The following is a 24,971-nucleotide window of genomic DNA, read 5'->3' on the forward strand; positions in this document are numbered from 1 at the left end:
TACATCAATAGGATGGTTGCCAGTGGGCATTTGATGTCAATTTAACATCAATATGACATCAAAATTACGTCACGAAATAGGTCAAAAATGAAAGTCAAATTGACGTCAAAGTGTTGACGTCAATTTGATGTCAAGATTTTAACCTCTACTGATATCATTTTGATGTTATTTTGATGTCAAGCTTTGTTAGTATTTGATGTCAATTCAACATTTATTTGATGTCAAGATGTTATTTAGATGCTATTTTGATATCCTTCAATATCAAGCTTCGATGTCAATTCAACATAAATGTGACATCAAACGTTGATGTCAAAATTATATCAAAATTTATTTACATATTTCAATGTCAAGCACGACTCAATTTCAACCTAAATGTACAATAACTGACAACATACACATGTATATATGTGCAATTATTTAATTTGTCAAATTTACAGACATTAGAACATACATCATGTATCATCATTTATTGAAGTGGTGCAGTGGTTTCAAAATGTATCAACACAAAATCCCAATTTCTGTAGGGCATGGCTAATGTACATATGAAAGTTGTTTGTTTTTCTCCCATAGAAACCACTGCAAAAAAGCAAAGCAGAATAGCAAGAGAATGTAAGAGAAAAGTGAGAGATCCAGTTGAATGGAGAGACAGAGAACAGGATCCTTTTACATTACTTTAGTCAGTAAGAGCACAAGTGCTTGATTACCCTACTATAATGTAACAATGGCTAATGTTAAATGTACTGCAGAAATTGTATTAGTTTTTAATTGCACAAGTCAAGTTTCTAAATTAAGTGGTTCAAGTCAAATTACCTAGCAAACAATTTTCAGTTCAGGGAATGTTCCGTGGACGTTCGCAGAAAGATGAGGGAACGTTCGCTGATAAAGTTCCCTCACGGTCGTTCAGGAAAGTTTTTTTGCCTTGGTTACACAAAGATGGCAATATCCTGACCCATCATAAATGGCTTGAAATGTCGGTAAGAAACCATAGTGATGGAATATCCATGTTTTATTCATAATACGTTTGGTAAATGTATAATCCAGCTCATACAAAAGCAAAGAATTCGAAACAAACAGTTTGCTAAATTATTTTCCGGTGATTCCCGTGTGCTGGAAGACGTTTCCCTCCACATAAGTTAGGTTGACGCACACCGGTGTGTTCACGAGACTTGTTGGGCCTTCTCTGGTGTCTGTTGAGGAAACAAACCCAAAACACAGAGTGAGGTCTGGTGTAACAGACATAAAATGGACTGAGTCTTTAAAGTACATATCTTAGAGTTTTACTTACACTTTGCAGCCTCTGCATGAACTCCCTCTCCTCCATGTCCTGGAGTTCCTCCTCCAGTCCCGAGGTTCGACTCCTGGTAGGGGAACTGGTGGAGGACTCAGGCTTGCGGGACCTCTTCCTGGTGGTGGAGGAGGATGAGGCTTCTGGTGACTCTGGTGATGGCACGGTGTGGGTGAGGGCCTGGCAGAAATGCCCCTCATCCTCTTTGACTGGGCCACGTTCAGGCTGAGGGTGTAGAAGCAGTCAGCTGTGGCCGTGTTGTGGCAACATAAAGGTGGCCACCATCTTCTGCTGCTCGGCATGCAAGTTGTTCTTGGCCTTAAAACAGTAAAAGAGAAAAGATTGCTACTGTTAGTTAAGTAAGCAGAGTTTTAATGAAATCCAGCATGAACAGATATGTGACTGAGGAGAACTTACATGTGTAGACACAGCGGTCCTCAGGTGGGTGAAGTTGGGGGACCCTTTGAGGCCCAGCTCTGCCCATGCTACCTGCAGGTGGTGCAAGAAGTTCTTGCACGGGCCCTTCCCGAGTCGTAAAAAAACAAACACCTGGTTCGTGGCTTGCTGGCCACCTGCAGCTGCAGCCACCTCTCCAGCCAGCGGAAACTCGTCAGTCTCCAACAACATTTGGGCCGCACCATTTTGAGTTGTTTGTCCGTGTTCCCTGACACAGAAAACGGATGGACTCTCTCAGAGGAAACATTAACAAAAACAACACTCACAAGCAGTGATGACACCAGGACACAAGTCGAGATTTTTATACTTACAGAGATCACAAAAACCTCATCGCCAGGCTTGTCGCCGCTGCAGCCTTCTCCACCTCGCAAACCCAGAGGTTACGGAGTACCCCCGGGTGATGACCGTATATGGAGGCTGTGAATGCTGCGAAGTAGCGGGACGTAAATACGCAGCGAGCCGATCGCGGTGGTTCTCCTGCGGGCGTCTGGAAGGAGAGAAGACAAAAAGTATTTCAGCACACGGAGAAAAAAAAACAAACACAAAGACATCACTTTCGGCACGGCGGATTCCGTTGGATATGGACTATTTTGGCTTTTGGTTTTAGAAAGAGGGATGCACACTTACGCAGCAGCTTCTGGGATCCTCAGTTTGGCCCCCTCATGGCACCGCTTCATCAATGTTCCTTAAAACAGCCAACTGAACAATTCAGTCTGTCCCTTTGCCAGGTAAAATGTAAAAGATCTTAGCCTCGACACCTTGGACTGTGCATTTTCCAGCTTGGCAGTGGGGCAGCTGCCCTTGTGGTGGCCGCGGTTGTCCGGAGGTAGTTTTCTGTGAACACACATTTAAAATGATCTGAGTAACATTTAATATTGAGGTAGAATCTTAAAAACACACACACACACACACACACACACACACACACACACACACACACACACACACACACACACACACACACACACACACACACACACACACACACACCCTACTTTTCTTATTAACCAATTGAAGGAGGACATTCAGGTTGCTTATTGTTTATTTTACCCTACTTTGTCTGTTTGCCCGAAAGTTAGCATTAGATAAAGCCTTGTTTGCATTTAAACAGAAAAATGTCTGAAAAATTATAATACAGGAAAATAATTGTCTTAATGTCAGTAAAAGGGAAGAAGTGTCATGTTGTTAAAATGTATTTAACAACATGAATGTATTACCCTATTCACCTGTAATGTATGGAACTTACATAACGCTACACCAAACTTTCCAGTTTCCTTCCTCTCTATATTCTGAAGAGTTTTACCTTAGGGATTAATTCATATATCATTCAAAAGCCTGATTTATGTAAAACGTTATACCTAAAAACGGCACACAATAGATTTTTTTTCTTGGCTGTCCAAAATTCCCTCTGTAAAAACGTGTGTAGTCTACTCTATAAATTTGTTATGTATATTCATCGTTAAAACTAAAATGACCGAGATAACTTCCAGGGAGTTGTGTAAATCGGAGGTACACCACAGCTTTGGGCGGGAGACGGTGATGTGCGTCCCGTCTGCGTCATCACATAAATTATATTTTTACAACAAAAAATAACACATTAAATATGGAAACGTGAGCATTCAAAATAGGCTAAATGATAGCTGAATACAAATCTTCCTCCTTTTTCTGCATGTTCACTTTTCAGCAAGCAAGATGGCGGCATTCGTCTTTTAATACAGACGTAACGTTAGCTAGGCTAAGGACGTGACAGTTGCCGATGAAAAAAGCTTTTTCCATCTAACTAGCTAGCTAGCTAGCTATATCTTAATAAAAAATAAAACTGATAACTTATTAGATAACGTAAATTTGAATGTGCGAACAGACGTAGAATATAACAATACAGCCTTGCAATGTCTCCATTAATGACTCCTTTGAAATAACGTTAATTAGCTAAGTTAAATGTCAGTTATCCTTCATAAGCTAGCTAGCTAGCTAGCTAACTAGCTAAATTACGTTAGCTAGCTAGCTTAATGTAGCTAGTAGAGAGTGTATTCTAGAAGCAATGTTTAAACAAGCACATTTTCAGCAACAAACTACCAGTAAAATTAAAATGCTTACCTCGCTTCCCTGCCCCAGGAGCCAAAGTGTCGTTTTACTCATTAAGCTGGTCCGGTGCAAACTCACCGAGAAACGAATCAGACGATGTGGGGGTGACTAGACCGTTACGCCAGTTGAAGAGGTGCGCTCGTTTTTTTCTGTGTGACGATAAAGCGCACTCCTCAATGTGTTTCTGTCTCCGCCCACCATAGTCCTTTGCTGGTATATATTTGCAACGCATATCGTGTTGGATTTATATTTTATAACGTTACTTGAATAAAACGAACTTAAATCAACAGGCTGTTATCATAAAATTGTTAGACTGTTTTTAAACTAAGCTAAACCTGTATGATATGATCTGATGTATGTTTTATACGTCTTTTATGTCACGTTTTTTACTCTTCCCATACTATGTCATCATGACCATTGACATAAAAGGTCATGACGTGTGCGTGTCTCTGTGTTGTGTTGTGTTGTGTTGTGTGTGTGTGTGTGTGTGTGTGCGTGCGTGTGCGCGGCGTGCGTGTACCAGGATTTGGAAGTGAAGGGTTTTGAGTGAAAGTTTCTAAATTGAAGATCTCTCGCAGTCAAGCCAAGCAAACTTGTGTGATAGCGGTTATGAAGATCTCCTACTTTTTCGCGCGATTTGGACAGGATGTGTCGTCTTTTTGTAGTCAATTTGTAGTCCATGATTATTTTAAAAATCAGCTTCAATATCAGATTAAATTGACCTTTTATAGTATATGCAATTATAGTGTCTGCTGTCATTTTACATGCAAAAAAATATAGGCCTAGACCTATGACTTTCAAGATCATTCAGGCTAGGGCTTTTAGATGTTGAAAATGAGTCGCATTGATTTACAATGAGTAATAAATATACTTTTTTCAGACATTTGAACAGACATTGTTTTCACATCAATTTCACATCAATTTGACGTCTTATTTCCGGACATCAAATCAACGTTGATTTAATGTCAGTGATATTGACCTGAGATGTAGGGACCAGAAAAAACATGTCAGATTGATACCTTTGTTGGGCCTCTTTACAAACACAAGGAAATAATTACAAAATATAATGACATTATGCATATTCATGCATGTCATACATGGTGGTCAAAATCTTGACTATTTGTTGACGTCAAATTGACGTCAAGGTGCCCGCTGGGCGGGTGTTGCTTTCGGGCTCTCCCCACCTTCACCTTTTGTCCACAGGACAGTCACCATTTGTAGGTCAAAGGTAACTGTAAAGAATACCGCTAAATGCTTAAGGGGGGAGAATTTCAGCACAGCACCGCAGCCAGCCAGACTCTGACGTCTGGGGCGATATGGTCTGTTTCCCCGACTGAACATAAAACACTGCTGTTACTGCCGTTAGCATCGTTATCACCCGGCGCTGGAGTTTACTGGCTGGGTTCAGATTGCTGTAAGTTAGTCCTAGTGGCTGGCTGCTGGCCAATGCGGATGTGTCAAGGCCCTGGGGCTGTTGTCCGCTTTCATCCCGACTGAAGTCCCTTAGCGGCGGGGAGTAAGGCAGAAAAAACAGGGTGGGATAGCTGGCTAAATTAGCATTAGATTTGTCTTCCATCTATACAGCTACCATTAACGCTAACGTTAGCTGTCAAACGTAATCGTGGGTTAGCCCAGTTCTGTTTAACGTTAACTTTACCTTGATCAAAGCAATTATACTTAAAATAACTTAATGAGCGTGTTGAGCGATGTAATAACGTTAACGTTCCCCACCGAGCATTCACATGAGCTAACGCTAACTTGACTTACTTGTCAATGTAGCACATTAAGTTGGATTAATCAATATTGAAATGTATCAATAAATAAGATCTCTGCTGTATTACTGTGTTGTAAGTGGCATGTAATCAGTGACAAAATGATGCTGTGTGGCAGAAAGAATAAGTGTTATTCTTTCAGTGACATTGTATGATTTACGATTAGGCTACTCCCGAATGTATCATCCGGGTGCCTGTGTTTTGATGGAAGTTAGAGGAACCTGATGGGTCAAAGGTTTTATGACGCCACTGACAGGCAACTAAATTAAACGTCCCGTGTCATTAATATAAAATAACAGATTTCTCTGGGTTTGAACATTGTTGGAAACATTTAGGATAGTGTAAGTACACAACTCAACAAAATATATAACATAGGTATAGTCGTTTTTAGACATTTTAATGCAGAAATGTTACATACTGTACCTTTAACAGAAATGTTAATTAATGGGGGTTGTCTTTATAAATACATGAAAGTGCTTTAAAAAGAATTCTGTAAAATCTTAAAATAAGAACTTACTGGTAACCAGTGAGGAGAGGCTAAAACAGGGCTGATATGTTGATATATGTTAAAAGCTGAGCAGCTGCATTTTGTACAAGCTGAATGCTTGAGATGGTTTTTTGGCTTAAGCCTGAATACAATGAATTACAATAATCAGAGAAGAAATCAAAGCATGAATGACCCTGAAGTTCAACAGAAAATATTTTTGAGACGCTCCTCAGCTGATAACATGATTGAATTACTTAATGTTTTTCAAATAGATGGTCACTGTCAAATATTCTGACTGCTTTAACATTTGTAGACCTGGAGCCAAGATGTTTTTTACAGTAGGGATTGACTTTGGGGGACCAAAGAGAATCATATGATTTTTCATATAGCTGGAGAAGCTTTTGGGACAGATCAGCACTTTATTGCTGACAGACAAGATAACTGATGAGTGTTACTTACTTTACCGTTAAGCATTTAAAGGGAGACATTTGCATGCATTTTGCATTGTATATACAACAATGGTACTGGATTGTGTTTTTATGTCCCAGTGGCAGCATGTATACAAGGGGCCAAGGATGGAGCCTTGGGTAACACCACAGGGCAGAGGGACCACAGAAGAGGATGAATCGCCTGATGCCAACACACTTAAAAGCAATCTAATAGAATGCAAATGTCAAAGGCAGAGCTCAAATAAAGAATTTAAATCAAACAATTGCAAGCATTAGCTGCGAGTAAAAGATCATTAAGAAATAACTTTTAAACCTTCCCTCCCTAAAATTTGTAATTTAGTAAATCTAGAGGTTCAAGGCTAGGTTTCTTGAGCAATGGATACCCTACTTTGTGCTTCAGGCATAAAGAAACAGCCAGGGAACAGAGAGCTATTTAAAATATAAAATAGTGGGACCAGCACTTAAAAACAAGGACTTGATGTAGGCTTAGTTTGTCAAATCATGTTCTTCAGGTAAGGTCTCACATTTATTAAGCAAGGCTAAGGATTTGCAGTGTGGTTGTTACATGCTGTTTAATGTCAAAGGAATTAAAAAAAAAAAAAAAAAAAAAAAAAAATTACACATGGGGAGGCTTCAGTTATAGTCGACAGTTTTAAAAAGAACTGTGGTTAGTAATGATAAAAGGGAGCTGGCTTCTTTTACCCTTCAATGACACCGGGCTGTCCTTATTCCTCCAACTCCCATTTGTCAAAGTTAAAGAGCCCCTAATACACCCCCCCCCCTTTTTAGCATGTTGAGTTTTGTGCAAGTAATAGTTTTATAAAAAAAAGAAAAGGAAAGTATTCATTGCAAATGGATCTCTCTCCCCCAGCCAGCACTTTTTCTCAACTGCCTGAAAATGCCTCACCTACATTCCCATTTGAAATTCCTCAATTGATATCATTGAGAAAGCCAGCCCAGTTTTTAAATTTGTGCTGCCTGGGCCAGCTGACAACTCAGCAGACTGGGATTTTTAGGAAGGCAGGCCAAGAGCTGAGACAGACCATTTCAAGGTGGAGGCACTGCAGCAATAGAAACAAGCCACACATTATTTTAAGACCAATTTATTGATTACATTTTAAATACCAAGTCTTAAAATCTGGTATGTACTTTGGATTGTAGAGCTCTTCCAGCTCCTGTGAAGAAAATGAAAAGGTTTAGGAAAAGACGTCGGTTTTAATTATTTTTATTATTCTTTAGAAAGCTACTTTGATGTACATAACAGGAGGCCAGTTAGCAGGTTGCACTGAAACAGGTCTTGGGGTGGGTATGGTAGTGGGCACTGGTGTTTGAAGCACTGTAGTGGGCTTGAAGGGACTCCGTAGACCTAGAGTAGAGTACAGAGAACAGATTTTAGGCATGCAATATATTTGATTTGGTTTATTCAGTTCAACAGGTGAACCATCAGTGGAGTGTGCAGAATATACAATACAGCAGACACCAGCTGCGTAAGACTTAGGGCTGCTCGATTATGGGAAAAAAAATATAATTACGATTATTTTGGTCAATATTGAAACCACGATAATTTAGCACAATTACTCGTTGACTTCTGGAAAGATGTTGCAATTATTGAACTTAAAAAGCAGTGGAAAAAGTTAAATAAATCAACAGTGAAAAAACACAACTGTGAACTTTGCCTTAATATCTTTCCTACTGAAACAATTTTTTCATTCAGAACACAAGAAAATAAGTTTACTTGCAAAAACCTAATGAGCAAAATAATTGTTTCGATTATTCTGTTTTGTGATCATTGGGAGCCGAAATCATAATCACGATTAAATGCACAGCCCTGGTAAGACTTAACCCTTGGGTTGTCCTTCCGTCAACCTTGAAAAGAAAAAAACAAAAAAACAAAAACATTTGACACATTTTCAACGCTTATTTCTACATCCTGTTTTTTCTGATAAAACAAAAATTGAAAACGGGTCAATTTGACCCTGCAAGAAAAGGGAATTTCTGGAATTACAAGTAGCTGAGGGGTAAATAGACAAAATAGATGGGTTTAATAATATACCTGTAATCCGATGGATTTTTCAGAGCACACAACTTGCTGAAGAAAATCTTATTTCCATATGTATTATACTCCTTGCAAAGCTGGAGAAGTGTAAAATGTGGGTGCAGCAGTACAAAGTAGTGAAATTCAATTCAATTAATTCAATTCAATTAACCCATCCTAGGTATTAGTAGCAGTGGACATTAACATGGGGGGAGCAACTTGGGGGTTTAGTGACATGTGGCCAGAGGAGCCACCTTGTGGTTGAAGGCTGACCCCACTCTACCTCTGAGCCACTGCCACCCCCAAGTGGCCAGATGTAAATGTTATTTTCTGAATAGTTACATTAGTAAGCAGCAGTACCTTGACTGTGGATCCACAGCTGTTGATTGGAAAAGAGAAGAGAGCCCTGGTGCTGATCATCTTTGGGCCCACAGTTTGTCTACCAGGTTGGTTCTAGCAGAAACTCCTCCCACTTGTGATGGCCAGAGACAAGTCAGCCACTACAGTTATCTTGCCATCAGTCAAACACACTGTTGAGAGATGCATTTTAGCAATTACAACAACTATATGGAGATCCCACCTGAATGTTCTTACCGAGTTCAGTAGTAGAGAACTGACAAGTCTTGACAGTTGAGCTCTAGACCTCTAATGTTTCATGATCCCGCATGAGGAGCTCAAGTCCCGAAGAAGCCCTCCAAAGTAATGTCCTATAAAAACACACAACACAAAAGCTGATGCTTCCAGTTAGTCTCATCTTACCTTGTACTTTTAGCCATGAGTGAAGAGCGGCACCTCAAGCAGCAGTGTCTGGCTGTTGTTGCTCATGATGTAGCCGTGCTTAGCTGCCAGCAGCTCTGAGCCGATATAGATCTCCCACAGGTAGTCAATAGGTCGGTGGTCCAGTTTAAAGCTGATGCCAGACTCCGAACAGACAGCATCAAAGGCTGGAGGAGCTGTTAATACAACACAATGGGTTACTCTGCTTCATGCACAAGTAGGATTGACCAGGTCTAAAAATAAGGCTAGTGACTTACAGGCATCAGTTAATGCCATCACTGATGCTAGTTGGTAAAAAGGCTCATTTTCAGGCAGAATGGTCAGTGTGTAGGTAATGTCCAGCCTGTGCTACATCTTTGCATCTTTGATTAACTAAAGGAAACAGAAAATACATGTTGAGTCAAGCAGGATCAAGTTCCCATGTATAAGCCAGCATGACATCTAAAGATCCAACCGGACAAATAATGCAAAGACCTTTTACCTGTTGCATGACAACAGGGTCATCAAAAGGCACTTTCAGAGTGTAGCGTGTTGAGCCATGAGTGGCGTGGTGTGGCTGCTTGTATTTGTGAATGGAACTGTAAAGTGACCCACTTGCTTCCTTGTATACCTTGGCCAAACTTGCCCTATGGGCTGCTGTCTGCTACACACCAGCTTTTAGAAGTAAGGTTATTCGACCAATCAAAAGCCTTCACGCATTCCAGCCACATGTGTAGCTCATTAGCAAAAGCACAGGTGTAACAAATGACATTAACGATGTCTCAGTAAGCATGTCAGTGAAGCAGCATGTTTAATATCAGGGCCCTTGAACTAGAACGCCAAAGTTGAAAGCATACATTATTAATGCTAATAATTCAACCTGCTATGACACAACAATGTCATGCCATTAAAAAGGTCTATTACAGCTCATCAAGTTAAGGTGTCTCTCTGGTTCACCACCTTCATTAACACATGATCCCATAGCTCTGGTATTTAGTCAAAGTTTTTAAAAAGCACCAAAAGGCCAAAGCGGGTCAGCTATTTTTGGTTGTTTGTGTTGCTAATGATTATTATTATTATTATTTGTTTATAAGTATTTAATAATAAATAAGTTAACAAAAATCAAAAGTGTAAAGCACTTTGGGTTTAGGTGTAAATTTAAGGTGCTATAAATAACATTGACATTGGCACAATGGAATGCATGTTTACAAAAAGAAACAGTTCCACTCATTGAAATTCTCATATTTTGTCAGGATAAACACTAAATAAAAAAATAATAATTAAAAAAAAGCATACATAAAACAAACTTACAATACAGACCAAATAAAAAAAATAGCATCAATTTACAGGTGAGGTATGCAAAAACGCATGAGCAGCAGCAGAACCAAGTGTGTCCAAGTGATCCACGCTGAAACTCCAGAAAAGAGGAGACAAGAGGTCAAACATTGTGTTCCTTAAACTGACCGAGATGAAGGTTTTGCCGTCCCTCCAAATTCACTCTCCATTTCATTTGGCCTGATTGGAGTGGAAAACAAATCACATGTTTACATAATTGATATCAAATATGAGTCACAGATCAACTACTAACACTAATATTAACACACACCTGTGTTTGCAGCTTCCCTGCGGGTGCGTTTGACTGGCACGGGTGAAAGGTTCAGAGAGGAGTTCAAAGGGTGTTGGATAGCGAGAGTACTACTATGGTTTGCTGGGTAGCGACACTGAATTGTCAGCCTAAAAACAGAAGAGACTTACCTTACTTATCAACACTATCATCCAGTTTAAAGACAGATATGTGACAGTATGTAAATGTCTCACCTGTATGGAGAATCTCTGTGTATGAGAGGATCATCTAAAGGCAGTAAATCTTGAGGGTAACTGATCTGGTTTTCATAAACAAGGACATTTCCCTCGAACTAAGGAAATATAAGGTGGTCAGAAAAGAGGCCAGAAAGCATTTTGTGTGAATTTCAGTTAATGAAATCATCTCACAATTACAGTTGTCCCACAGGAGTCCAGGCTGAAGCTGAACATTGCTCTGGCACTGTCCGTCTCCATGGGAACACAACTGGGGTCCAATAGGGTGGTCCGGTTGGGGTGAGTGGGCGGGATGGTGCGGGTGGTGTCGACTACTGCCACCATCCTCCCTTCTGGCAAACATACTGTCAGAGAAACACTGCGAGTGTCAAGATTATTATCAACAAAAAATGGTTTCTGCTTCAGTTTGAACTCGTGGTGTGTACCTAGGAGTTCTCCAACAGGAAAAGTACATTCATGGACAAGACTGTCCTCCACTTTCAGAGACTCTGCATCCACAACAGACACTTCCACCCTAGACACAAGACCCCGCAATGTCAGCTCCTGCATTGGAAAAGAAAAGGAGCAAACGTGCATTATCACAGCAGCAATGTGATGTAGCGACTGTATGATTTTTGTAAAGTGAATTACACTGTAAGCAATAAACCCTGCAGATCTTTTTCATAAGCACTGATGGTAAGAAATTGGGGGCTTGTTTTATCAAAGTATCCAAAATCCTCTCTTTGCATTAAGATACTTTTAAGAAACCCAGAGTGAGTGTTTCTAATACTTAATTTATGCTGATAGTTCATTTACTGAATTGCACACACAGATTAGGCATTAGTTGAGTAAATGGGAGAAAAAAAATTAAGTTAAAAATGTAAATATCTTATCACTGTCTTACTGTGACATTGAAAAAGTGCTACATTACCTAAGCATAAGGTGAACTATAAAATCATCCCAAAGATGATGTTAATGTAAAGCAACAACGGAATTATCCACTACAGAAAGTAAACGTTACGTCACATTAGGCATGAGGCGGTTACCGGTTTCAAGGTATACCTCGGTTTGAAAAAGTCAAGGTTTCAAAACATCTAACATTTTCTGTCGTGCCGTTCCTAAGGTATGAGCTTTTTTTTTTTTATGAGTGGTCAAGGAGAGAAACTGCCGTTTAGTAATCCGTCTCCCTGCCAGTGAGCGGAGTGTCACTACCCGATGTGAGTCGAGTGCAGATGTGAGTTGCGCATGCATCACTTTGCAACAATGACCAGATTTCACGCATTTGTTTTACTTTCAGCCACAGAATAATGAGATAGGTACATTACATAACAGTAATTTATCATTTAGCGTAAGGCATCACATTTTCACGGCATGATCCCTGATGTCAGTTCTAGATTAGAGGCTGAAGTAGCATAGAACCTGCTGATGAGAGACTTCTGTAACGTCAATACAATAGAAATTGACCTACATAACGAAGTTCGTTCACTGCTGGCTACGAGTTAGAAATCAAGCACACTGCTGTCACTTGAATGGCGTTTTGAGCTAACGTTAGCAATCACACAATCATAGATAGCTAAAACGTTTGCTGGATCCGGATCCCTTGGCGTTATGCCGTAAACCGTTTAAATCTGAGCATGCGCAACTCACATCTGCACTCGACTCACATCAGGTAGTGTTGTCGGTCTTGTTTTTTGTTTTTTTACCCAGACATTTAAAAAAATAATACATTTTAAAGCTGTAATTGCAATACCATGAAACCGTGATATTTTTGCTGAAGGTTATCATACCGTCAGAATTGTATACCGGCCCATGCCTACGTCACATCAGATAAAAAGAAAAAAAACTATGATTGATCACCACATAGTTCATTCCAGGGCTGTAGAGGGGGATCTCCACAGTCAAGTAGTCCTCCTTCGCCTCCACCACGAACCCACCCATCTCCACCAGGTCCCAGTCCAGTTTGCGAGCTCCGAGGAAGAGTTCCCACTGCAGGTCGGGCTGGGCCCCGTGGTGCAGCAGCACCAGCAGGCTCTTCTCTGTGCACTTCCCCTCCAGCTTCGGGGAACTCGGAGCTGCACATAGGGAGTCATCAGTATATTAGTCTCGCATTGCCAGACCTTCCTCCACAGCGATGCGGAGGAAGGTCTGGCTAGTCCACACAGCAATCCGGGATGGGAGAAAAACAGGCGCATGTTTATTGGCATTTCTTTAAACCAATCACACTCGTTTTGGGGCGGAGCTAAGCGAGAGGAAGAGGAGCCCCGGTGCCTCTGCTAAATAGCCTTGGGAAGGAACTTGTCTTGGTGGAACGTGTGTACGTTCAAAAGTTGTTTTAGTCGTGCAACAGAAAACTCAGATTGGACAGATAGTATAGCTATCTGTCTGGATTTAACCTGCAGAGATCTGAGGTGCAGTTAACCATAGTCCTCAGAAATCCACCGGAGATTAAAATTACAACACAAAGAAAGCGGAAGGTAACGAACATCCGAAAAGAGTGACATCCGCCAGAATTTCCGGCAGAACGAGAGCAATCCTGGAAGTGGAACGTCGTGGATATAGACTATCAGTATATTGACTAAATGCACCAACCGTTCTGAACCAATGGGGACAAATCAATCGCTCACCTGCGTATTCAACACTCTGCTCTATAGTGGCTTGATGGTAAAACACTTCTCCGTTGGGTACGATGTTAAAAGTAAAGGTGAAAGAGAGGCTGTACGTCTCGTAGCCACCACCTATATGCTGGAATTAGACAGGAGGTTGTTTCAGATAATTTTGAACTTCTACCCATACAGTTATATTTAAAAAAAAATGCTCAGTGTTGGTTAATCTCACCTCTGGGATTATTTTTGGGTGTGACAATGGGAAACCAAGCTGGTAGGAGTGGCTCCCATTAGAGTGGGAGAGCCTGGATACTCTGAGGCTGTCTGTGTCACTCTGGGTCCAGGTTAAAAGGTCACCACCACTATCTACTGTCACCTTCTGCAAGGAAACATCAGGCGCAAAGAGACCTAAGGTGACAGAAAACAATCCCTCAGATAGGACTGTGTCTTTGGAGGGAGGGAGAGAGAGAGAGAGAGAGAGAGAGAGAGAGAGAGAGAGAGAGAGAGAGAGAGAGAGAGAGAGAGAGAGAGAGAGAGAGAGAGAGAGAGAGAGATGAGATGGCATCGTATTCAACACATTGGGAACCTAAAGGCTGTGTGTGTAACTTAAAAAGTATGAAATAATGGACAGATCCAAAGCAAAATGTACCCTTTATCCAAAACAAGCTGCCAATGTTTTATTTTCCTTTTAAAGATAAGATAAATCTTTATCGATCCCCAGCAGGGAAATTTGCTTGTTGTTATAGTACAGATAGAGAAAGTAGAAGAAATAAATAATATTACTCTTAAATAATATATTGACCAAATTGGGTAGAGTGGCAGTAGTGCGATTCCTTTTTTTAAATTTTAAATGTTTTACAGACATCTTAAAAACAGAATATTAGTTTTTAATATCATAATATTAAAAGAGCATTTGTCTGACATTTATAAAATCCTCATCATCATCATCTTTATTCAGGACACACACAAAAAAACGGTCCATAGAAATATAATATACCAACTGCATGCAATATTACAAAATAATGCCATTAATATCCAGTGCAATACATTTTTTTTTTTACTATTTTTCCTTACATCAGACAAACCTCTAAAATAAGGTCTAGGTTTTTGACATTTTGCTTGAAATCATTAATTTGCATTTTGTAACATGATACAATCTTTTTTATTATTATTCTTTTTAACAATTAAATATTCATAAGGAAACAAGTTAAAATGACATGAGAACACCTTACTGTTGGTGAAGACTGGGATTTGTGGGATGAAAGGAGTCTTAAGGAGCCTGGTGGAGCGATGCTGTGTGAGCGGCCAGCGCTCGTCCTCCCACTGACTCACGAAGAAAAGATCGGCAGACATGGACTGGCTGTACCGTCCCCTCACAACCCCACTCTGGAAGAGTAACAGCAGACATACTGAAAGGTGAAACCCACATCAGTCACAAAACATTTGCGAACAGTAATTTTTTTTTGCAGATGTACAATTGATTTCTATTTCACAAAAAAAGCAAAGATGAGAGAAATGTCATTAAAAAAAAAATACACCATTTTCTGTACAAAAAAATATAGTTATCCCTCAGATCTACCCAGTGGGAGGTAGTGACGCTGTCCTATAGTACATCTCGTATACCTTAATGTGTCCACCATGGGCTCCTAAAGGAATCCTGACCTCCACTCTCCCCTCCTGCAGGCCGATCTTGTATCCCCTCTCTTTATTTTCAGACTCACTCAGAGCCTGGCCTTTCACTCCCATCCTCATGCCTCTGTCCCTGAACTGACCATGGACTAACGGAGACAGAATATAAGGGAAAGTCCAGAGCAGGTCAGACCCATCTGTTGTAGCCTCATCTAGGGGTGAGAAAGGGGACTGAGCAAGGAGACATTTCACTCTGGTATTTAACAGTTGCACAATAAATGTAATACTGACAAACCGTATACTAACTCAGAGCACAGGCAACAGTGGTGTCAACAGTGAGGAAGTTGCTCTGGATTCGGTACAGGATGGTTGCTCTGACAATCTCTAAATTCACTCCCCTCTCCTGGGAAAAGCACCCACACACAGCATCCAGAAGAAAAAAAGCAGACACTAAAAGCAAGGATTTTAAATTGAATATGCAGGCTTAATCCCCAGTAAACAATATTGTCTCTGAGTACCTTGACAAAGTATGAGAGAGGGGAGGAGTAGGGACAGCGGAGGGTGAGGAGAGAGCCACGCACTGAGATGTGGTAGCCCAGAGCAGCAGCCTCCACCAGGGACAATACCGTCGCTTCGTCTGGCGACTGGTCCTCTCTGTGGAACATCACAGCCATGTCTGCCTCAGCAGCTCCCTTCTCAGTGTCAATAAGGTGTTCAATCAACTTCTATGTGAAGCCATAGAGCAAAACATTATTTAAAAACATATATTCGTCCTGCACACAGGAAGCAACTTTATGTAACTCTTCTTACCTTATCTTAGCATTATGCTTGTGACAATAAATGCAAAGTCATAAAAACAAACAAAACTCCGAGCATGTGCCATTTACTAACCTTCTTCTCATTTTGCAGGATAGGCTGCTGGATGGACACCTAGAGAGGAAAAGACCAGTATATACCTTCACAAATGGCTTAAATCTTCTCTCAGCCCCAGCACGTGTTTGGAAAAGTTACCCTTAAAAAAAAAAAAAAAAAAAAAAAAAAAAGACTTCCTCTAAGAATTAAGAATCTCTTCCATCTCAATCAATAGTGTGGATGTGATGACATAACTGCAGGTTAGCAATTCACCTCCATGTAGTTTTCCTCACAGACAATCTCTCTGGTGCTCCACTGCCCCCGGAGTGAGCAGTGGAGCTGAAAGGGATACGCCGCCGCCACCTTCCCATCGGCCTGCAGGTTCACAAACCAAAGACGCAGGCGATAGTCGATGCCTCTCTGCAGAGGAGAGACACAGACGTGGTGTGTTGTTAGGAATGCTATCCTGCAACATATCAAAGCACAAAAGTGTAGAAAAATCTACCTCGCTGTGGACGTGACAGGCCAGGAAGGAGGCACGAAACACCAGGTCTCCAACAGCATTGATCAGGACAGTGTAACCACAGAGTGTGGCCTCCTGATCAGACAAGATGTGGAATCCATACTGGTCTGGTGGTTTAGTAAAAGGTCAGCAACAGGTATGGTTACCTAAGCAGAACCCAACCATTTCCATCTACTAAGGACATTTTCTCAAGGAGGATAAAAGACACATACCTTCAAAGTCAAAACGGATCATCAGGCCAAGGAAGCTGGACTTGACAGAAAGCCAAAAGTGACGTTCAAGACATTTGGTCTGAAACGTTCCTGAAAATATTAAGAATAGCATCAAATCCCAAGCGGGTACCAATTTATTATGTAAAGGGTTAATTAAATGTGAAAATGCATTCAAATGAGCATACCCTGGGCCTTTTCTTCACTACACTGATGAATACATGCAGTGGGGCTGGGCAAAATGTAACATTATTGTATAAAGACTTTCTGTGGAGTTGTATTATCATTACATGAAAATGATATGCACATTTTAATTTAAAAATATCAAAATGAATTAATATTTTTTGTTTTACATCTTTTAACAATTCATTGCTTTGAACATACATTTGACTACTTTAAGTGTAATTTTGTCATATTATATAAAGCCATATTCGATATGCAAACACATTATTACTGTAGTTATATTGTACTCATTTCAGCCATATCAATTTAATTCAATTCAAATCTCTTTATTCATCCCCAGGGGGCAATTCAATGACACAGAGAGCAACGTATTCCACCACATACAGTACATCATCAATAAAATAAATACATAAATAGTAATATATAAAAAGAAAAGTAAAAAAAGGGAAAAGGGGATGGGATGAGTGCGTCAGTCATCAGTCTACGGAATGTTGTAGTGCAGTCCAAAGATTTAGGAGTTGGGGGAGGGGAATTCTGGAACAGACTTTAACAGTTTGATGTAAGCAGTTCCTGTTTTGAAGACTAATGGAATAAAACCAACAATTGAAGGAAAAAGTTATCACACTTTCAATAAATGAGTAGTAGAATGTGATTAGGATGTCCTTGTTTGCATCAAATGATCTTAGTTTCCTGAGCAGGTACTGCCGCTGATGGCATTTCTTCAGAATTTCCTCTGAAGAAAACTTCAGCTGGTTGTCAAAAATAGACCCAAGGTATTTATACTCCTCTACAACCTCTACTAGCTTTCCCTGGATGGTGGTAGGGACTGTTGACGTGATCCGGACATCTGAAAAGGTGTTAACCAGAACCCTCTGTGTCCTGTCGGTCAGAAAGTCTATAATCCACAAGGTAAGCTGATGATCCAAATGAAAGCGGGCGATTAGCTTCTCTGCCAGGATATGTGGCTGTATGGTGTTAAATGCCGACGAAAAGTCAGCAAACACAAGTCTGGCTGTGGAGTTGGGGGTTTCCAGATGTTTGTGGATATTGTCTAGGATGAACATTTTCGCATCGTCGACCCCCCTCCCCACCCGATATGCAAATTGGGGTGAAACCATCATTGGATCTGTTACCTTGATGATATAGTCCTTTATGAGTCTCTCCATGGCCTTCATTACCAGGGAGGTTAGGGCCACAGGCCTGAGGTTGTTCAGGACTTTGGCGGTACCCTTCTTGGGTATGGGAATCACTGTAGAGTGTTTCCACAGCTGGGGGACTGTGCTGCAGTTAATAGAACACTGAAACAGGTGTTGGAGTACAACCCCCAATTGCAAAAGGGTCCGTCCACAGATGTTGTCTGGGCCTGGCGCCTTATTCACTTTGGTCCTCTTGAAGGCGCTAACCACTTCCCCAGTGTCGATAAAGATGTCACAGTCATCAGGTTCGAATGAGGAAATTAACCTGTTGAGATCAGAGCTGTTATCTCTCTCGAATCTGGTGAAAAAGATGTTCAGGTCATTGGGTGGTGAGGTCGGGCTGCAGCCTGCAACCTGGATGGGTTTGCAATTGCCAGGATTGAAGTTAACTGCTCCCATACTTTTAAGGCCCTGCCATGCAGTGCGGAGGTTGCCCTGGGCAAATGTTCTCTCCACCTTGTTTTTGTATCTCAGTTTGGCCGTTTTTATGGCACGTTTGACATCTCTGTTGACCGCTTTCTTTTCCAACTCAGAGCCGGTGAAGAAAACCCTCTTTTTTTTGTTCAAAATCTCCTTTAGGTCCTTGGTCACCCAGGGTTTGTTATTAGGGAATATTGTGACCCTCTTAGTAGGTATAATATTGTCCACACAGAAAGCGATATAAGATGATAGGGTATCCACTTGCTCATTTAAGTCACTAGAAGAGGATGTCAGTATGGACCAGTCGTTTGTCTCAAAGCAGCTCCTTGATGCTGTTGGCAGTCCACTGCTTGATGTCCCTCCTTATTTTCTCTGACCTCTTCACAACTGGTAGGTATGCTGGGGCTAGTAGAATGCCAAAGTAGTCAGCAGAGCCAAGAGGGGGCGGGGGGGACGGCTTTATCGATATCGCCTGCTTGTATAGGGCAAGGTGAGATGGCTGGAATTGAAAAGAAAACTTCTGTTCTTATTAGACAATGTAATGTTAAGGGAGGCAATAAAATAACTAGTACTGTAGCAAACATTATTTTCTATATCCCGTCCCACACTGTACTGTAGACCTCCATATCCTGTATATCACTTCAGACAGGGGCTGTCTAACAGTGACAGCAGTATTTCCCCTGACATATAAAACTCTGTACATGGGAAGGTAATATATTAAATTGAAAGAAAACATTTTATTAGCATGGCTGAAGAAATGTCCACTCTAAGGTCTCCTGAGGGACCCCCCCCCCCAAAGTTCACTGGTCCTTTATTTCTGGGAACTTTTATGATACAAGTATTTTAGCTTTATGGTACTACTCATTACTGAACTGGTCTTACCTGTGGGCACTGGACTGGTGACACAGAAAGGTAAGGCGAGCAGCAACACCATACTGAAACAAATACATATCATAAGTCCTTGCATGAGGCTTTATACATCAACCATGCGTTTACCTTCCACGTTGGAACTCACCCACACAAAACATGAAAACATATTTTCATTTTTCAAAATCAAACGTAGAGTGACTTGATGTAGCGTTACGTTATACGTCTCGATTTGAAAGCTGTCAGTCGTGTTTACCTTCGAAAATGTCGCCATTTTGACTGACTCACCTGTTAAGCTTATTGAGAAGCCAATTAGCACACACACTTCCGCTTTCTTCGGCTCTGGGCCTTCATCCTATGCCTACATCTTTATAAACACAGCTTTTGAATAAACCTCAAAGTTAATTAGCAAAAATATATGTATGTAAAGTATGTAAAGTGTTAGACTGGATGCCAGCCGAATTTAGCCCCGCCCACAACATTTTTGGTCGGGAAGTTCATATTCTGACTAGAATCTGAGTATTGAATGAGGTAAATCTCTAAATTAAAATGTGCTCTTACAGCGACACCCAGTGGACAGATCGTGTCACTGATGTAAATCAACTGAAAATACTGTGCAATGGGAGTTGACAGCCAATTTGCTAACGTTAGTGTTAAGATTATGATGGATTTTGTTGGTAAATTGTTGCATCTTCACTGCCCAACCATTTCTCTATTTTAATCTATATAAAATAAAATACAATTTATTTATTTGTATTTTTATTATTTGTATAGCCTATATAAGCCTATAATTAAAATGCTTTAGGAAGGGGGGGTAGCCTACTAAACAGGCTACTGAAACACTCGAATGAAGAAACCTATTGAGTTTAGTGCAAATCAGCAGGGGGAATTGCTGCTCGTTAACCATATAGGCGAAGATGTGTAATTAACTCTGACACATTGACGGTAATGTATCATGTAGCAGCAGGTGCGGAGGCGGGGGACGTGTGATTCGTTTGATCGTCACACTATTGGACCCCTCTCGTTTGCCCGGGGCAGCACAGCTGGACGCCTGTGGTCACGGCATCCTCACTGCTTGGAAAATGTTACTTAAAGTCAAGTTATGTCACGACTTAAAGACTGAGTAATCCGACCCACCAGTGAGAGTCCTGTGGTGGGAAAAAAAGGTCACAATGTAAGAATGAGATGTGAAAATGATACTTTGTTCTTTTTTTGGGGGTTATTGCTTGACTTAGATACTGACATATCAATGATGTGATGTCCTCTTTAAAATGTGTAATATTCCTACCAGTTTTCTTCTCTTGACCAAACACTTATTACACAATAATAATAATAATAATAATAATAATAATAATAATAATAAACACCCCTTTTTTTAAAGGAGGGGTGCATGTACAGCAGATACCCCTGTCCCTCTCCCTCCCTCCCACAATATTTCTGTTGGGTTTAATATATTATATATACATTTAAATAAATAAAGAAGAGGAACTTTCATGAACATCTCTTCTTATATAGGCTAATGAATTTTACACAAGCTAAATTTCTGTCTGCTTTTTTCTGCTTTTTCACTACAACTGAATGCCTCCTGGAACAATGCACATGAGCCACTTCTTGGTCTTCTTGGGATCATTTTCATCACCATGTCTGGCTTTGCAAATATTGCAGATGTCTCGGCCATCCGAGCCTGTACCCTTCATCTTCCTTAGTGATTTGATTAGCATTAGCATTGCAACAAGCTAGCTCATTATTAGGCTCGCTTTGCCAGACCTTCCTCATTATAAGCAGTTTAAAGGTCCCATGACCTGCTGCTTTTTGGATGCTTTTATATAGACCTTAGTGGTCCCCTAATACTGTATCTGAAGTCTATTTCCCGAAATTCAGCCTTGGTGCAGAATTACAGCCACTAGAGCCAGTACCACAATGAGCTTTCCTTAGGATGTGCCATTTCTGTGTCTGTAGCTTTAAATGCTATTGAGGAGGAGAGAGGGGGGGGCAAGGTGGAGGGTGGGGGTGTGGCCTTGACCAACTGCCACTTTGCAAGCCATGGGGCCCTATCTTGCACTCAGCGCAATTGCCTTTGTACACCGACGCATGTATCATTCCTATTTTGCACCCGACGCACAGCAGACTTTTCCCTCCACAGACGCACTTCGGTAAATTAGGGAATGTATTTGCGCTCCCGGGGGCGGTTCAGCGAAAAGAGGAGGCGTGTTCCGGCGCAAACGTTACTTGGTGCTATTCTGCAGTTTCAGAAAACAATTCCGCCACTGACCAGGAAAAACCTGGTCTAAAGTCAGTAGCGCGTTATTCAGATGTTATTTTAGGGGCGCATGCTTGGCCATAATGTAGCATGTGCACAACGCGCATACACTTCTCTCATCTACAGCAGTTCCCATTTTTGCAAACCATACATAATTACAAAGGAAAATATTACTGAAAATGCGCTTCAGGTGTTTGGATAGGTCAGGAGGCACTTTACAGTACAGTCCTCAAAAAGTCGCAGCATTCTTTGTGGCTTGTTGTGTTTTACACAACATTTCCATGAATCATGGATGTGTTGATGACATAAATGAGGAAATATTAGAGGACTTAAGGAGACGTGATGTTGAACTACGGCGGGATCTGGTCCGGGAGTAATGCGCGATGTGCTCCCGGTGGAGCGGGTGGACGGAGATGGAGTGGGGGGAGGAGGAAGGGGCACAACAGGTGCAGGTGGTGCGTTTGGAGGCCCACGCTCCATGGCTGCAGCAATCCTCTCCAGGCTTGAGGAGATGCGCCCGAGGGGCCGCAGCAACATCGCCACCCGGACAAGACGGGCATTTATTACTTTGCGCATCTCGCGCCGGCATCCCCCTCGCGTGCGCCAGGTAAAATCCGCCCGTCATAATAGCAATCCGCCATGGAACAAGCGCGCCTGCTCTTAAAGGGAATGTGAGATGACGCTCTGATTGGTTTATAGTACGTTACGCCCAAACCACACCTAGCTACTTCAGACCAACCCATTTTAGATTTGCGTCGGGCGCAAGAGTCATTTATCCCGCCGGTATAATAGCAACAGCGCCAGAGATCCGCCCACAAAGCTACTTGCGTTTTGCGTTTCATACTTGCGTTTCAGATCGTTAAAATAGGGCCCATGATGTCTCTCTCTTTCTCATGGGCGGGCCAAATTTTCTGGGCGGGCAAAGCAGAGAAAGGGGAGGTAACCTTTCTCCTTATGACCTCATAAGGAGCAAGATTCCAGATCGGCCCATCTGAGCTTTCATTTTCTCAAAGGCAGAGCAGGATACCCAGGGCTCGGTTTACACCTATCACCATTTCTAGCTACTGGGGGACCATAGGCAGGCTGGGGGAACTCATATTAATGTTAAAAAAACTCATAAATTGAGGACCTTTAAGTAAACCTTTGTTGAAATAAATAGCTAGCTACCCAGCTAAATTTAGGAAAAAGGAACTAAAATCCTCCATTAGAATGACTTGAATGGCTGTCCCAGTTTGTACACTGTTCAACAGTCCCTAACAATATGCTACTGGCAAACTGGGACAGTTTCAAAATCGCATAAAAAAAAAAAAAAAGATTAAGTAAACAAGACTTCTTTACATTCTGATTCACCATCACATCCTATAACAAAATGTATAACAATTACAAACTATCCATCAGTTTAAAAAAAAATGTATAACCTTAACATTATTCATCTCAGAACACTGTCATTTACTTATCATGGCGGTTCACTACAAGGTCGTTGAATATGGTGTGCCACGCACCCGGAAGTGATCTCATAGCCACATAACCTATATTTTTTAATTTCATACTTGCTTATGATGAGGTAAGTGTTAATTTTTCAGTAATGGAAATATACACGTGAAGATAAAAATGATGAAGCTTAACCGTCCCACTTTACCAGTATTCACCCTATGAAGTGCTTTGTTTGCAGTTTGACATTTAGATGTTCTCTGTGTTTATTTTCCACTGACTCAAAGTGCATCCTCATTAACATTTGAGTCACATTGTGTCATTAACAACACTGCACAGCATGCAGGCCTCACGTTGAGTTCAGGAGACACCTACAAAGCTGGTGTAGCTAATCATGACTGACACAAGTAAAGTCCTATGTTTACCATTAAGTTGATATTTAATATTTCACATGTAAAGTTAGTAAATTACTAATCAACCTAAAGTCAGATCCGGAAGGTTTTGTTGGATTTGTTTTCTCCATGTCGTTGTGGCTAATGATGACCTTATCCTGTCCGGTGACACTTCTGTTCATCATACACCTCCTCATTCCCTCGCCACCAATCACATCCTTGTGTTAGCTTGAGGATGAGGAGGATTTGAAGATGAAGAGGCCTATTTATCAGCTCAACACAGCCTACTCAGACAGTGATATCGTTCAGCTCTTCCACCGTCTCACTTTCCGATTGGTTATACTTTGGACTTTTGCAGCGTTGCACATCCAGTACAGTGTTGAAAAGAGAATCAGGGAATATAAGAGTTCTTTTTTTTTTTTTGCAGTTTGAGGTGGAGATGCTTCGCTCTCAGGTGCAGGTTGTTCTTGTGGCCTTGTTTTCCTCGGTGCTGCTGGTGCAGGTCAGCGGCGCTCCAAGCAGAGAAATGCTGACACTGAGAGCAGACCTCATAAAAAACAAGGTGAGTGACTCATATGTTTAATATTGCAAAGATTTATATGGCTGGAATAAGGCTAGTGGCTATCAGGAGTTGAGATATTATGTTTGCTAATTTAGTTCCTTTTCTGCCCTCCTTCAGGATCTTGCTCACTTGCTCTTGCTGAAGTTTGTGTCTGAACTGATGGCAGCGAGAGGAGACGAGATGCTCCCCGAGCTGGAGCAGGAGGGAGACAGGGAGGAGCTAGTGCGGCGACATCTCCCCCTCTCCCAAAGAGAGCGCAAGGCAGGCTGCCGCAACTTCTTCTGGAAGACGTTTACCTCGTGTTAACATAAGAAAAGAGCTGTTCAAGCTGGAGTACTTTTTGTTTTGTAAATGTACTTTTAAAAGACAAATTAATCTTGTTTGCACACGTTGTTGTAACTGGATCATTTACTGTGAGTTACCAAGTATCTAGGTGTATTGGAAATTGTGCTAAAGTTGTATGTGTTGAGATTGTACACAATGTCTAAAATAAAGTTTTCTGATTTTAAAGGGTATGTTTGTCAGGCGACATCCAGATTTATCTTCATGTGTGTCTTAAAGGGGTATCCAAGTCAATTTTTTGTATTGCACTTCCGTAAAGTTTGGAGACCTACAAGAGAGAGTTACACAGGAATTGTCAGAATTACTGCAGCAGGGTCTCAAGTATTGGTCAAGCTTCCCAAAACACTGTATCCTACATTTCCCATAATGCAACTTAATTA

General features: G+C 41.2%; 3 protein-coding genes and 1 long non-coding RNA gene across 12 annotated transcripts; 1 reads left to right on the forward strand and 3 right to left on the reverse strand.

Moving 5' to 3' along the window:
- Positions 1-459: 459 nt before the first annotated feature.
- LOC120573459 (ubiquitin carboxyl-terminal hydrolase 51-like) lies at positions 460-1,802 on the reverse strand. Its single transcript, XM_039823198.1, has 3 exons — positions 1,703-1,802; positions 1,286-1,603; positions 460-1,187 (listed from the first exon to the last, which is right to left on the reverse strand). Coding segments are annotated over exons 1-3 (429 nt in total). The 5' UTR covers positions 1,705-1,802; the 3' UTR covers positions 460-1,078.
- Positions 1,803-7,743: 5,941 nt separating this feature from the next.
- Positions 7,744-9,993, reverse strand: LOC120572216. 3 transcript variants are annotated; one of them, XR_005641391.1, is made up of 6 exons: positions 9,828-9,993; positions 9,604-9,718; positions 9,362-9,522; positions 9,188-9,276; positions 8,930-9,099; positions 7,744-7,900 (listed from the first exon to the last, which is right to left on the reverse strand). It is a non-coding gene; the product is annotated as an uncharacterized LOC120572216 (long non-coding RNA). The 3 variants fall into 3 exon arrangements; XR_005641389.1 differs by having other exon boundaries at positions 9,164-9,276; XR_005641390.1 differs by lacking the exon at positions 9,188-9,276 and having other exon boundaries at positions 9,329-9,522.
- A 130-nt stretch (positions 9,994-10,123) lies between these two features.
- Positions 10,124-19,986, reverse strand: LOC120572217. 6 transcript variants are annotated; one of them, XM_039821418.1, is made up of 18 exons: positions 19,893-19,986; positions 19,620-19,672; positions 16,942-17,031; positions 16,712-16,836; positions 16,480-16,626; positions 16,246-16,284; positions 15,873-16,079; positions 15,661-15,757; positions 15,349-15,566; positions 14,958-15,111; positions 13,958-14,172; positions 13,747-13,864; positions 12,980-13,194; positions 11,569-11,686; positions 11,318-11,487; positions 11,144-11,241; positions 10,932-11,059; positions 10,124-10,840 (listed from the first exon to the last, which is right to left on the reverse strand). In XM_039821418.1, the coding sequence occupies exons 2-18, from the start codon at positions 19,669-19,671 to the stop codon at positions 10,764-10,766; spliced, it is 2,268 nt and encodes a 755-aa protein (XP_039677352.1). In that variant the 5' UTR covers position 19,672; positions 19,893-19,986; the 3' UTR covers positions 10,124-10,763. The 6 variants fall into 6 exon arrangements, with proteins under 6 accessions (XP_039677352.1, XP_039677353.1, XP_039677351.1 ...); XM_039821419.1 differs by lacking the exon at positions 19,893-19,986 and adding an exon at positions 19,753-19,864 and having other exon boundaries at positions 15,873-16,046; XM_039821417.1 differs by lacking the exon at positions 19,893-19,986 and adding an exon at positions 19,753-19,864 and having other exon boundaries at positions 15,661-15,754.
- Positions 19,987-20,703: 717 nt separating this feature from the next.
- sst5 (somatostatin 5) lies at positions 20,704-24,762 on the forward strand. Of its 2 annotated transcripts, XM_039821475.1 has the most exons (3): positions 20,704-20,778; positions 24,115-24,249; positions 24,367-24,762. In XM_039821475.1, the coding sequence occupies exons 2-3, from the start codon at positions 24,127-24,129 to the stop codon at positions 24,553-24,555; spliced, it is 312 nt and encodes a 103-aa protein (XP_039677409.1). In that variant the 5' UTR covers positions 20,704-20,778; positions 24,115-24,126; the 3' UTR covers positions 24,556-24,762. The 2 variants fall into 2 exon arrangements, with proteins under 2 accessions (XP_039677409.1, XP_039677408.1); XM_039821474.1 differs by lacking the exon at positions 20,704-20,778 and having other exon boundaries at positions 23,794-24,249.
- Positions 24,763-24,971: the final 209 nt, after the last annotated feature.

Source organism: Perca fluviatilis, chromosome 14 (genome assembly GCF_010015445.1).
Source record: "Perca fluviatilis chromosome 14, GENO_Pfluv_1.0, whole genome shotgun sequence".
Lineage (NCBI taxonomy): Eukaryota > Metazoa > Chordata > Actinopteri > Perciformes > Percidae > Perca > Perca fluviatilis.